This window comes from Psammomys obesus, unplaced genomic scaffold (genome assembly GCF_907164565.1).
Source record: "Psammomys obesus unplaced genomic scaffold, mPsaObe1.curated_primary_1811, whole genome shotgun sequence".
Taxonomy (NCBI): Eukaryota; Metazoa; Chordata; class Mammalia; order Rodentia; family Muridae; genus Psammomys; species Psammomys obesus.
Genome location: NW_026592776.1, coordinates 5,861,856 through 5,876,402, shown reverse-complemented (window position 1 = coordinate 5,876,402; position 14,547 = coordinate 5,861,856). Strand labels below are relative to the sequence as shown.

At 41.1% G+C, this 14,547-nt stretch overlaps 1 protein-coding gene across 1 annotated transcript in view; it reads right to left on the bottom strand.

Moving 5' to 3' along the window:
- The window catches only part of Asb9 (ankyrin repeat and SOCS box containing 9), a 38,647-nt gene extending 24,320 nt beyond the window's left edge, over nucleotides 1-14,327 (bottom strand). Inside the window, exons 1-2 of the mRNA XM_055615791.1 lie at nucleotides 14,246-14,327; nucleotides 1,199-1,278 (exon numbers count right to left, since the gene is read on the bottom strand). Of these exons, the coding sequence (XP_055471766.1) occupies nucleotides 1,199-1,278; nucleotides 14,246-14,327 (162 nt within the window). The remainder of the gene's footprint in view (nucleotides 1-1,198; nucleotides 1,279-14,245) is intronic.
- Nucleotides 14,328-14,547: the final 220 nt, after the last annotated feature.

Here is a 14,547-nt window from a genome sequence, read left to right as displayed (position 1 = left end):
TTTTGGTGGATTTCAAAAGAGAAAAATATATTTTTCTGGTTAAGGCCCTGGTTTCCATCCCTCGCTATACACAGAGAGGGGAGTGTTGGGGAGAAACAGAGAGAGATACGGAGAGACAGAAAGACAGAGTGAATTACAAAGATATAGTGACATTTTAGAGAACAGAACTTTCTGAATAAAGACTTTGTTAAGATGTAAACTGCCTTTTGAATGGTGTCTTTGCATAGGATTCTAATAATTTAAAACCAACAAAAATCAGGGTATACAGGCAAATTGCACCTAAGGAAAAGAAAACTAAAATCAAACTGCTGAGAGTCATAGGCAACTGGGGATTTGACCAAACTGAAAATGTCACTGAAATTATAAGACTACATATTTTAAAAGACATTTTCAAGCATTTATTTTCCATTAGGAGTTTTTAAGCCTTGTGCTGCTGACATTTTAGAGCTACCTAATTTTTGACACAGAGGCTGCCCTATGCGCTGTAGGACACTTAACACCATCATTGGTTTCTACTCACTAGATGCATTAGCACCACTCTAGTACAACACTAATGGTGCCCCTAGAAATTATCCCCTGAGAAACAAAATTGCTGCAGCTGAAAATCCCTTTACATGACAGATTTGCTCAAGTGTTGCAAATCTGGGGGGGGGGGCGCATATGTGTACTTTGTGTGCACATGGAGGATAGACAGAAAACAGGTATCTTTCACCAACTTATCTTTTGATACAGGGTCTTATTGAACCTAACATTCATCAATTGGCAAGGGACCTGCTCATGTCTGCCCTCCAAGTTGCTACCACTACAGGCATGTCACTCTGCCCACTTTATTTATTTGTTGTTTTTATGTGGGTTCTCTGGGTTTATACTTGTGTTTTTAGGCTGGTACAATGTACACTTTACTAACCAGCTCCCTCTGAACATGGTTTATTTAGAAAACTAAAAACAACATGAAGTACCACTTACAGGTAATCAATCCATTGAATAAGTATTTAGCATTTTTCAAACTGTGCACTTAGGTTACCATAAAATACATTATGACAGCCTGCAAAGAAGATGGATATTACAGTGAGATTCATCTCATTTTGCTGATTTGCTTAAGAGGAAATGTCTATCTTAACTATAACTCTGATTTCTCTTTTCTCAGTCTGGTATAGCAATGACGTATACTTGATACTGTTATTATTTTTAGAGCTACCTGGTTGATAAGGTTCCTCAGGGTCAACAGACGTCCATGGATTGCAGCATCGTGCAAAGGAGACCAATCAGACATGATATCTATATGGAAAGGGAAGAATTGGTTACATCAGGCTGATGTGCTTAGACTGAACAGTTCACCCAGCACCCAAGCTAAGGACCAATGATGCAGACTGGAAAAAACATCTTGAGTGAGGTAAGCAAAGCACAGGAAAACAGTACATCACAATCTAGCTCCTACTCAAGAAAGGAAGAGAAGACCAGAAGCTGGAGAAGTAGGATGAGAGGAGAAATGGGAACGATTGATGGATAGATACTATGTCACTATTTTACAGAGGAGCAAGATGCTGTGATTCACACCTCCTCTCTAGGGTGATTATCAATAGGAACTGCCTGATACACATTTCAAAAAGCTATAAAACTTTTGATGTTTTTAGCATTAGGAAGCAATTGGCATTTGAGGAGACAGGTATCTAAAACCTGATTTCCATATTACATGGATCAAGCCATTAATAGTACCACATAAATACATACAATTTTTATTTTTATGCATCCTTCAAAAACAAATCTGATTTAAATTAATATTTTAAAGAGGTAGATTGGAATGACAGGTAGATGACTGAACTTCCAGTTTTCACTGGTTTCAAAAACAAGTGGCCCATTTAGTTATGTGAGAGTTTTGCCAATTACCAGAATTAGCAAGTTCAGGCAGGTTTGCTTCCTGCCTGAAACACAAACTTTGGCATCTCAGCAAACAGTAGCACCCACTAATAGTAGCAATCATATAATTACATATACTATTAGGCTTGAAATCAAATCTAAACAGAACTATATCTATTTATAGGTTACCGTCTGTCCCAATATTGAGCAAAAATCAGAATTCAGTCTAACCTTGAAATCATGGCATTATATGTGACCCACACCTCTAACCAGTGTGCTAATGTGATTAAAAGAACATTCAGAGTTCCGACCCAGTTGACCTCTTCTGAACAGTGGATCCCTGAACAAACTCTGACTCTCAGTTTTATTTTGAGTAAAGACAGAAATACACTTACCCATGGCTCAATACACATTAGCTACTATTATTACCTTGTCCTGACACTAAACAGTGTCTTGATTACATCCCATAAGCACTGCATTAAAAATAGCACATGTAGTCTTCCACCATATAAGAGGAATGCAAATTTTCAGGAAAGAAGCCTATAAACCATGTCCAACACATTAAGCTATCCTCTGCCCTTGTAATTAAGTGTAGATAAAATTGAATGTGGCATAGACCAGATTCGTTCCTCATCTCAAGCTGCATCTGATTTCCAGAACAAACAGATGTAGGAGGCTACGCTGAGGGAGGTTTGCCTGAGTCTGTATCAGTTCCAGTTCTGCCTTTCTCTGATAAGCACATGATATGCAAGCAAGGTGCAATTGTTAGATGCTACTTGTTCCTTACATGGGCACATAAGAGGTGTTAAAGCCTAAGAGAGCCTAAGAGCAAGGGTAGTTGCTAATGCCTTCCAAACTGAAAGGCCACGAAGAGGAAGACAAGAACACTTTGTACCTAACTTGTGTTAGCTGAGGACTGCCTGCCACCTGAAGCCATCAGTGCCCTGGAAAATCTGTCCCAGTGAGCAAATTACCATCCCTGCAGATGGACTCATTAAGTACTTAGTACATGAAAGGGTGCTATGTGGGCTGCCTACACGCAGGCCATCCAAGGCTTTCTTACTGGGTCACCAAGGTCTGGAGGCAAAATACCTTAAGGGAAATGGCTTTCTCTAGCTCTAAAATCTTGAGATTGATACATGCCGAGCAACCTCATAGCCTTCACAGAGGTTCCTAATTCTCGCAAGGAAAACACAGCTGCTTCTATCTGAGGAGTCTTAAATTCAGATTATAGATGTGGAGAGATCGGCTGCTGCAGTAGAATAAAAATTGCAGGTAATAGTAATACCTCCCTTTGGGTGCTGATAATGGAGGATGCTAGTCACACAAAATCCTAAGTAAGAAAAGACAAAAAGTCTTGAAGAAGGTCTTGAAAGCTGGACACCAATAGCAGACTGAGCGTGACATAATTAACTTTCTTTTTTTTTCCTTCGAAGTACTCAGCTGCTAAGAAATACAGTTGTCAACAACCTCCATATCTTCAGTGCTGTATAAGATTATTATATTTGACAGCCTAAACAGTCCAGGAAGGTCTGTTTAGGCTAAATAACTCTGTTCAGATGTCATCAAAGTGTTGCAACTATATTATTAAGTGAATGCCAAAAATTGGGTCTTGGCTCCTACTTAGTCATCAAGAAAACATTATTCCTCTTTGTTACAGCAAATACAGAGTGATGTTCCTCCCAAGACCAAAACCAAGTCTATTTGATGCTTTGAAATCTCACAGAATTCAGCATTTACATATCAGAGAAACCCTGTGTCTTTTAGAGGTATAAAATGTGGTTTGGGAACACACCACAAGGCTGACAATACTAATATCTATATCTAGATTCCTGGTGAACATCTTCGTTGAGCTAAAACTCACATATGATCTACCCATTTGAAGTAACCAAACCAAAGCTTTTCATTATAAATACAGACTTGTGCAAACAACACCACAATCCGTCTCAGGCCAACTTCATTACCCTGTGAAGAAATCTGGTGGCCATTAGCATTCACTTCACATCTACACCCGCCCCAGCCCCTGACAACCATTGATCTGTTTCTTGTCTTTATGGATTTGCCTATTCTGCACAGTTCATCTAAGTGGAACCATGTGATAAGTGGTCCTTTGGGATGAACTCCTTTAATTCAGCATGCTCCAAGCTGCATCCACCCTGTAGCATATATTAGCACTTCGAACCATGTTTAGTCAATAAATCATTGTATTGGATAGATTACATTTTACTGGTCCATCACCACATGAAGCAAATTTGCATTGCTTCCACTTTAGGATTAGCAATAACACTGTTACAAACATTCCTGCTCATGTTTGGGGGTAGGTGTGTGTTTTCAATTATTTGTGTCTACCCCCAAAGAATGCGACTTCTGTGTGATATGTATAGCTTCTTGAGAGTACTTTTCAGAGTGGCTCCTCTAGCATATATTTCCATCAACAATATACAAGCCATTTTTTATATAGCATTCATTAAGCCCATCCTCCTGTCCCAAAGAAAAACATAGGTCCTTAGCTTACCATTCTTATCTTTATGCAAGGACTCTACCTTCAGCAAATCTCAGAACACTGCACTACATAAAAACCTAAATATTGATACTGGTAAGATTAACACATTAACTCTAGCATTGATACAGCACAGATTGTGCATGCAAAAAGTAAAGAAGAGAGGGAAGGAAGGAACAGGGTGAGGAAGGGGGATACCAAGCAAACAACATAATTTTTCAACATAGAAATATCTCACATACCTTTTGCTCTAAAAAACACTGAACAGAATGCTAAGACTTGCTCCTTGAGATAGCCAATTGAGAAAAGACCTAGAGCACACTTCACTGGACATTTCCATGGTACATGCCTGGAGTGGGCAATGTGTTACAGGCTCAATATTTGGACAGTTAGGTCCTAAGACAGCCTCACACACTTCCTGACACCTGCCAGCTGGAAAGATCAGGTCAAGCAGAAAATGGGACCTGTTTTCCTATCAGACTGTGGAGGATGCTCCTGGTAGAAGACTATCCATGAGATGACAAGGAGATTCAAGGCCACAATGCCCCTTTTGCATCTACTCCACCACAGTCTTTGAGACCCAAGTGTCACTGTATGCAACAGACTGCACACAGCCTTGGCATATATTGAGTATTAATTCACAGTGTCAGTTCATCCCTGGTCTGTATTTGTTTTTACTGTCAAAAACAAAATAAATACCAAACGAGGTCACTGGTAACACCATGAATCTATCATTGTGGCCTAGGGGTAAACTAGAGAATGGGCCTCTCATGACAAAGCTATTCCACAAGTTCTCCAATTAGTAGCATTAAACTTACCCTTTAAACAGAAATAGCTCTATCAGGCCTGTGGCACATTAGGAAGGTTGCCATTTCATTTTTATGATGCTTTCTGGAAAATTTTCTAAGATTTCCACTACTTCAGAAGAGATTTAAAGTGCACTAATTGCTACATTCTGAAAAGAGCTATTAAGGAAGCTCCAAGAACGTTAGGAAATGCCAGTAAGTCACATAAATCCATTTATGGAAACATTTTGCTAGGTCGAAAGTGGGAGGGGGAAGTTGCTGTGAAGAGAATGGAGTATCTGGGACTAGACAAAGGTGGACTCAGTGCCATGAATCAATATTACTATATTGGAGAAGAATCCTGATGAGGTGTGGGTGGAGCTAGCACGAGACCTTTTGGGCAAGAGAGTCATGTCTATTCCATTCATTATCCAGCCCCTTCTTTTCTCTCCTCCTCATCTCCTCTCTGTACCTTTTCTCCTCTGCTCTCCATGATTTTTCATTTCACCTCTTCTATTTACAGAGACAGGACACCCTCAGAAAGCATACTCTGCCAAGCTATCTCAGCATCTAAAAGTACCCCATTAGAAGATGAAAACTATTTCCTTTCAATGCTTACTCTTGTCTCCTAACTGATTAAATGTGAACATTCCCTTCTAATAAGGTGGGCTCAGTTTTAGAAAGAATGCACTATTCCTCTAGAGATGAGTTTTTTGGCAAAAGCCAAACAAAAACCAACTTGTGCCAGAGAGATGGCTCAGCAAGTGAAGATACTCGCCACCAAGCCTGGTAGTCTGAGTTCCATACCTGGGATACAAATGGTGGAAGAAGAGAACTTATTCTCATAAATTGTCCTCTGACCTCTACAGGCACACACCCACACACATAAGAAAGGAATAAATGTTTTAAAAATGTTTTCATTAAACCTAAGGGTGGATAGAAGAAATGGGGGATTGGGGGATTTATGGAGGTTAATTTACCCTTCGATGCATTTTGTGAAGTATCTACAGTTAGTTTATAAGAATGCTGTAACAAACTACCTCAAACTAGGTGGCTTATGACAATTGCAATGTATTTTCTTGTCATTGTCAAGGCTAGAAGTCTAACGGAAGTCTGAAAACTTCAGGAAGGCCATGCACTTTCCAACATCTCCAGGAAGGAATCCTTCCTTACCTCCTCTAGCTTCGCATACTGGCAGTCCATCCTTGGCTTTCTTTGGTTCATAGATCTCTTGTTCTAATCTCTTTCCTCTTGCTACATAGCTCTCTCTCTCTCTCTCTCTCTCTCTCTCTCTCTCTCTCTCTCTCTCTGATTGTTCCCTCTCCTTCTCTTATTGAAATGCCAGTCCTGTGGGATTAAGGATCCAACCCATGCCAGTGAGGCTTCACTTTAGTTATTACATCTTCGACCAGTCAATTTCCCAATAGTAGTCTCTTTTTGAAGTGCAAAGGCTTGTTAGGATTTCAAAGAATCTTTTGGGAGGTGCAATTCAATTCCCAACCAAGTATTTTCAGGGGAGGAAGGTATGTTTTCCATGTTCCCAGGAGAGCAGAGTCAAGCGTTAAATAAATCTCTGTGAAGAGTTGGTTCTTCATCTTTCCATCCTTTTCTTCCTTCTTCTGTAGAAGAGGACAGCGAAAAGAATGAACCATACCCAAGCCCTTTCCTTGCCTCTGGTTTGCCCTTGTGTAACAGGGTACCTTCAACTGAGCTGAGTGTCTTGGAGCCAACTTGAAAACAAAATTCTAAACGTTCCACATTCCACACTTCACCAAGTCAAGACCTCTGAAGCATAAACAAAAAAACAGCTACCACTGAAAGTTTTTCCCCCAGTCTGAGGAACTGGTACAAAGCATGGAGCAAAAAGTCTACTTGGGAAGTAGGAAAAACTTAGGAGAGCTACATGTCAGCAGTGATTACATTGGATGTGGAAGACAGGATCATTCTGAGTCAGAGAAGGAGGATGTAAGCAAACAGGGATGCCCAAGTGTCCAGGAAATCATGAAATTTGCAGGAAATGGTGGGAACTGGAAAAGATCATCCTGAGTGAGCTATCCCAGAAGCAGAAAGACATACACAGTATACACTCACTCATATAGACACACAATATAGGATAAACCTACTACGATCTGTACAACTAAAGAAACTAATCAAGAGGGAGCACTCTTGCTAAAATGCTCAATCCCTATCCAGAAAGGCAAAGAGAATGGACATCAGAAGAAGGAGGAAACAAGAATCAAGTCAGGAGCCTGACACGGAGGACCTGTGAAAGGCTCTGCCCTGCAGACTATCAAAGCAGATGCTGAGACTTATGGACAACTGTTGGGCAGAGTGTAGGGAACTTTATGAAAGACGTGGGAAACAGTAAGATCTAGAGAGGACAGGAACTCCACAAGGAGAGCAACAGAACCAAAAAATCTGAGCACAGGGGTCTTTCCTGACACTCATACTCCAACCAAGGACCATGCATGGAAATAACCTAAGACCCCTGCACAGATGTAGCCCATGGCAGCTCAGTGTCCAAGTGGGTTCAATAGTAATAGGAAGACTCTGACATAAACTGATTGGCCTGCTCTTTGATCACCTCCCCCTGAGGGGGGAGCAGCCTTACCAGGCCACAGAAGATGACAATGCAGCCGCTCCTGATGAGATCTGATAGACTAAGATCAGAAGGAAGGAGAGGGGTCCTCCCCTATCAGTGGACTTGGGGAGGGGCATGCATGAAGAAGGAGGAAGGAAGGTGGGATTAGGAGGAGAGGAAGGAGGAGTTTATAGGGGGATACAAAGTGAATAAAGTGTAATTAATAAAAGAAAAAAAAAGAAAACCTCCCCTATCAGTGGACTTGGGGAAGGGCATGCGTGCAGAGGGGGGAGGAATGAAGGGATTGGGATGGGAAGAGGGAGAGAACCACAGGGGGCGATATAAAGTGAATAAAGTGTAATTAATAAAGAATTTTTAAAAATACCCCTCAAACCCTTTTTGGAAAGTGATTCTTAATGCCACTCTAACTTCCTACTATTCCAAGTACATTGTGCTCAATACATATGAATTAATTTAGTCTGTCTTTGTGTATAAAAGCCCTACTTACCATGGAGGGCCCTGTACAATTTGGAAGGAAAATCGAGTAAATAAATACTAAACAAATGTGCAGGCCTCTCTCCTCAGAAAGGGAAGACATTTTGCAACTTTACTGTTGTTTTTCCCTTTACATACCTGTACTGAAAGACATTATTAAGTCCCAAGGGACTTTAGAACCCATGTTTATCGTCCTTCTAATATTCAAGTGTTGTGGGCAGCCTACCAATATACTGAATGTAATGCTGTATCCTTGAATGCTTACTCCAAGAATCCCTTCATCTGAACCCTGCTGAAAGTTCACAGGAGAGTGACAGTGAGTGAATACATAAAACTCTGTCTTGGCCAATGCATCACCCAGTAGGTGCAGTTCACACCTGTAGGAAACCTTGAGTGTTTTACATTTCTCCTTTCTAAAGTCAATCAGCCAACAACCTTGAGGAACCCAGCTTCACTAAATACGAAATATCTAAGACAACTTTTAATAAAAGAAATTCTTAGCAATTAAAATATCCCTTATAAGATCCATTAAAGTGGGAGTCCAAGATGGCTGTGACCAGCGCACACTATATCTGAGGGACACAGGATCCAAAACTCTGAAATTGGGGAGTGGAGGGGCAGCTGAAGCCAGAACATCAACATTGCGGCCTCCTGGGCAAGAGAGGACAACCAGTGAGATGGGACAGTTTGGATCCAGGTCACCCATGAATGACCCCAGGGACTGAGAGTGGCAAATATTCAACCCCCCTGCACATCCCATTGCCCCAAGTATGGACCTCCCTGCTCTGTGGAGACAGCAGGCAGTGGTCACTGCCCCAAGCATTAGCCTCTCTGCTCAGCATTGGCGACAGTGGTTGCCCCAAGTAGGAACCCCCGTGCTCAGTAACTGAGACAGCAGAGGCAGCAGCAGTACTGGCCTCCCAGGTCTGTGGCTGCAGTAGGGCAGTGGCTAGCCCAAGCAGGAGCCTCCATGCTCTGTGACTGAGACAGCAGAGGCAGATAGCCCAAGCAAGATCCACTCCGCTTAGTGACTTAAACTGCAGAAGGGGCTACCCCAAGTACGGGTCTCCCCTGCCCATCAGCCAAATAATGGACAGATCTCCTACACTCTCATTTGTCGATACGGGCCCAAATCTGAGAGTAGAGACAGGGAGAACCCTTATACTTTACCATTAGGGCTGCAAGCAAGTGAGTGCATCTTCAAGTGAGTGCATGCAGAGCCCCAGATCCAGTGTCCCTCAACATTAACAGCCAGCCATCAGATCCCTCCCACCCACACCCCCACTCTGGGCAACATAGGGATCCTTGGGACAGTGTTCTCAACATTGAAGTCTCTATTCTGTGGATCTTCCAGTGGAGTCCAGGCAAACAATTCCTGGAGCACAGACAGATCTGAATAACAGGAAAACAGTACTACAGGCCTGTAACCCACTGAGGCATTAAGGGCACCTGTACACTTACATTGTGCCTGCCAACAACTCCAGCACTCGAAACACCTCAGAAAATTAAGCTCCAACCTTCCAGGCATCTACATGCTCTAACAACCTGTCCTTCAAGGCTCACTTCCATACACACATCCACGCTTGTGCACATGTGCCTGCAACCTTCCTCCCTTAGCTATAGCTGAAACACCAACATCTACTCTCAAACCAATGGATCTCTCTCATCTTCCTGAAGAATACTCTAGACACCAAAGACAGACAGACCAACCCTGAAAAACAGATTCCAGGAACAACAGTGAAGGTTACAGATAAGCAGATGGCTAAAGGTCAGCATAAGAACATATCCAACAACAATCAATACATCATGACTTCACCAACAACCCCCAAAATCAATGGATATTTTAATTCATCGGAAAAACAGTAAAATTATTTTAAAATTATGTTTATCCAGTTATTACAGGAACATAAAGACGAAAGGAACAAAGCTCTCAAAGAAATACAGTCAAATACAGCCAAGCCAATAAAGGAACAAGTAGAGGCAAAAGTAGTGGAATATAGAGAGGAAACAAACAAACAAAAAAAAAAAATAGAGGCCATGATAGAAAGACAGGAATCCACATTCAAACAGATGAAGGAAATGGTGAAAGGCATGAAAACAGAATTAGAATCAATAAAGAAAACACAAACAGAGAAAATCCTGGTGCTAGAGGATTTAGCGAAAAGATCAGAAACCACAAAAGTAAGCATCTCCAACAGAATACAATAGATGGAAGAGAGAATCTCAGATGCTGAAAATACAATTGCAGAAATTGATACATCTCTCAAAGAAAAAATAAAATCAGAAAAGTTCCAAACACAAAACATCCAAGAAATGAAGGACACCATGAAAAGACAAAACTTAAGACTAATAGGAATAGATGAAAAAGAAGATTCAAGGCTCCAAGGTCCAGAAAATATTCTGAAGAAAATCATAAAAGAAAATTTTCCTAACTTAAAGAAAGCGATGTCCATAAACGTAAAAGGGGCTTACAGAACATCAAATATAGTAGACCAGAAAAGAAACTACTTATATAATAGTCAAAACAATAAATCTACAGAACAAATATATATATATATATATATATATATATATATATATATATATATATGGCAGCAAGGGAAAAAGGCCAAGTAACATAAAAAAGTTGACCTATCAGAATCATACCAGACTTCTCAACTGAAACTATGAAAACCAGAAGGGCTTTGGCAGATGTCATGCAGACTCTAAGAGACCACAGATGGCAACCCAGACTACTATACCCAGCAAAGCTTTCAATCAACAAAGATGGAGAAAACAAAATATTCCATGACAAAACTAAACATAAACAATATCTACACAGCAACCCAGCCCTACAGAAGATACTAGAAGGAAAACTCCAATCTATGAAAATAAACTACACCCAAGAAAACACAGGATATAGATAACTTCACAAAAAAAAATTAAGAGAACACAAGCATAGAAACACAGTAACACCACCAACTTGACAATAAAAGGAACTGACATTCACTGATCAATATTATCTATCAACATGGGTGGACTCAACTCTCCAATAAAAAGACAAAGACTAACAGAACGGTTGCGGAAACAGGGTCCAACATTCTGCTGCATCCAAGAAACACACCTCTGCAACAAAGATAAATACTACCTAAGAGTAAAGAGCTAGAAAAAGGTTTCTCAAGCAAACGGATTCAGAAAACAAGCTGGGGTAGCTATCCTAATATCTAATAAAATAGAATTTCAACCAAAATTAATCAAAAAAGATGAGGAGGAGCGCTCTATTCTCATCAAAGGAAAAATCCACCAGGAAGACATCACAATCCTGAACATCTATGCCCCAAATATAAGAGCACCTGCATTAGTAAATGAAACATTATTATATATTAAATTACACATGGATCCCAACACCTTAACAGTGGGAGATTTCAACACTCCACTCTCACTGAGGGACAAATCATCTCGACAGAAGATAAATAGGGAAATAATGACACTTACAAAGGTCCTCAATTAAATAGACCTAATAAATGTCTACAGAACATACAATGGAAAAAAGACAGCATCTTCACCAAGTGGTGCTGGTCTAACTGGATGTCTACATGTAGAAAAAATGAAAATGCATCCATATTTATTACCTTGCACAAAACTAAAGTCCAAGTGGATCAAAGACCTCAACAAAACTCACTGGCACAGGAGAAAATTTCCTAAAGAGAACACCAACAGCACAGGCTCTAAGATCAACAATCAATAAATGGGACCTCATGAAACTGAAAAGCTTCTGTAAAGCAAAGGATACTGTCATCAAAACAAAACGACAGCCTACAAACTGGGAAAGGATCTTCACCAACCCGATGTCTGAAAGAGTGCTAATATCCAGAATACATAAAGAACTCAAGAAGTTAAAAAGCAACAAATCAAGTAATCCAATTTAAAAATGGGGTACAGAGTTAACAGAGAATTCTCAGTTCAGGAATACCAAATGGCAGAGAAACACTTTAAGAAATGCTCAAGGTTCATAGTCATCAGGGAGATGCAAATCAAAATGCCTCTGAGATTTCACCTTACACCCATCAGAATGGCCAAGATCAAAATCTCAAATGACAATACTTCCTGGAGAGGATGTGGAGAAGGGAAACCCTCCTCCATTGCTGGTGGGAATGTAAACTTATTCAACCAGTTTGGAAATCAATCTGGCACTTTCTCAGACAATTAGGAAGTGTGCTTCTTCACCTAGAACCCATGCACATTTGTAGCCCATGGCAGCTCAGTGCCCAAGTAAGTTCCATAGTAATCGTAACAAAGTGTGTTTCTGACATGGACTGATTGGCCTGCTCCTTGATCGCCTCTCCCTGGGCAGTAGGGGGGTAGCCTTACCAGGCCACAGAGGAAGACAATGCAGCCACTCCTGATGAGACCTGATAGACTAGGATCAGAAGGAAGGGGAGGGAGACCTCCCTTATCAGTGGACTTGGGGAGGGGCATGGGTGGAGAAGAGGGAGGGAAGATGTGATTGGGAAGGGAAGAGGGAGGGAACTATAGGTGGTATACAAAGTGAATTAACTGTAATTAATAAAAATAAAAATATATATCAAAAAAAGATCCACCTTTACCACTCGTAGGCATTTATTCAAAATATGCTTAAATACACAACAAAGACATTTGCTAAACCATGTTCGTAGCAGCTTGATTCGTGATACCCAGAACCTGGAAACAACCCAGATGTCCCTGAACTGTAGAATGGATACAGAAATTGTGATATATTTACACAATGGAATACTACTCAGCAATTAAAAACAAGTAAATCATGAAATTTGCAGCCAGATGGTGGGACCTAGTAAAGATCATCCTGAGTGAAATATCCTAGAAGCAGAAAGACAGACATGGTATATACTCACTTATAAGTGGATATTAAATATACTAAAATCTGTATACATAAAGAAGCTAAGCAAGGAGGAGGACACTGGGTAAGATGATCAATCCTCATTCAGAAAGGCAAATGGGAAGAAATCGGAAGAGGGAGAAAACAGGGAGCAGGACAGAAGCCTACCACAGAGGGCCTCTCAAAGACTCTACCAGCAAGGTATCAAAGCAGATGCTGAGGCTGATAGCCAAACTTTGGGCAGGGTGCAGGGAATCTTGTGAAAGAAGGGAGAAATAGAAAGACCTGGAGGGAACAAGAGCTCCACAAGGAGAGCAACAGAACCAAAAGATCTGGACACAGGGGTCTTTTCTGAGACTGATACTCCAAACAAGGACCATGCATGGAGATAACCTAGAACCCCTGCACAGACGTACCCTAGTAAGGGGAACACAGACTGTCACTGACATGAACTCAGTGGCTGGCTTTTTGATGACCTCCCCCTGAGGGGGGAGCAGCCTTACCAGGCAACAGAAGAAGACAGTGCAGCTAGTCCTGATGAGACCTGATAGGCTAGGGTCAGATGGAATGGGAAGAGGACCTCCCCTATCAGTGGACTTTTGAAGGAGAATGGAAGGAGAAGAGGGAGGGAGGGTGGAATTGGGAGGGGATTAGGGAGATGATTACACCTGGGATACAAAATGCATATACTGTAATTAATTAAAAAAACAAGTAAATATTACAAATTTTTAAAAAGATCCATTAAAGTGGTACTCACACACACAAACACCCCTCTGTAAACTCAGTACTTCAGAGGCTGAGACAAGAAGATAATGAGTTTAAGGTCAACCTGAACTTTAAAGGCACCAAAACACTGCTATTTATAAGTAACTCTTAAACTCTTATAATAAGTAATACATCTGACCTACAAAAGAGTGATTCCTTCGGCAAAAGTTTTCACCACTAGAAAATGTTCTGTGATTAAATAGGTTTCATCTTTATAACTCTACACATAAAGGTATTTTTTTTTAATATTCACATAAGGGATGCAGACTAGCAAGCTGTGGGCATCTATCCAGTAACCTACCCTATGGACACCAAAGAAAGACCCACTGCTATAGCTCAGCTTTCTTCGTTCTCTTGAGCACATTAACCACCCTCCCCAGCACTCTGATTTCCCCTCTATGACTCACCCCCCATCAATGGGTTCGACAGGAATCTGAGATGAGGAGAGCCTCTTAGCTTGCCCCTCCTGCCCCCCTTTTCACCGTCCATGGTACTCTCTTGGTCAGCAAAGATTACATTCCACTTTGGTTGCTCAGAAAAAAAACGAATGTCATGCTGGTTCCCCTGGGAAATTCCAGTTGTGTGGTTGGTTGAACTGCACCGGTCTTGGTCAGGCAGTCTGTAGCAGAAAACAGCACAAGCAGGGTAATGTGAGTACTAACGCTGGTCAAACAGATTCTCGTGTGTGCACACACACACACACACACAC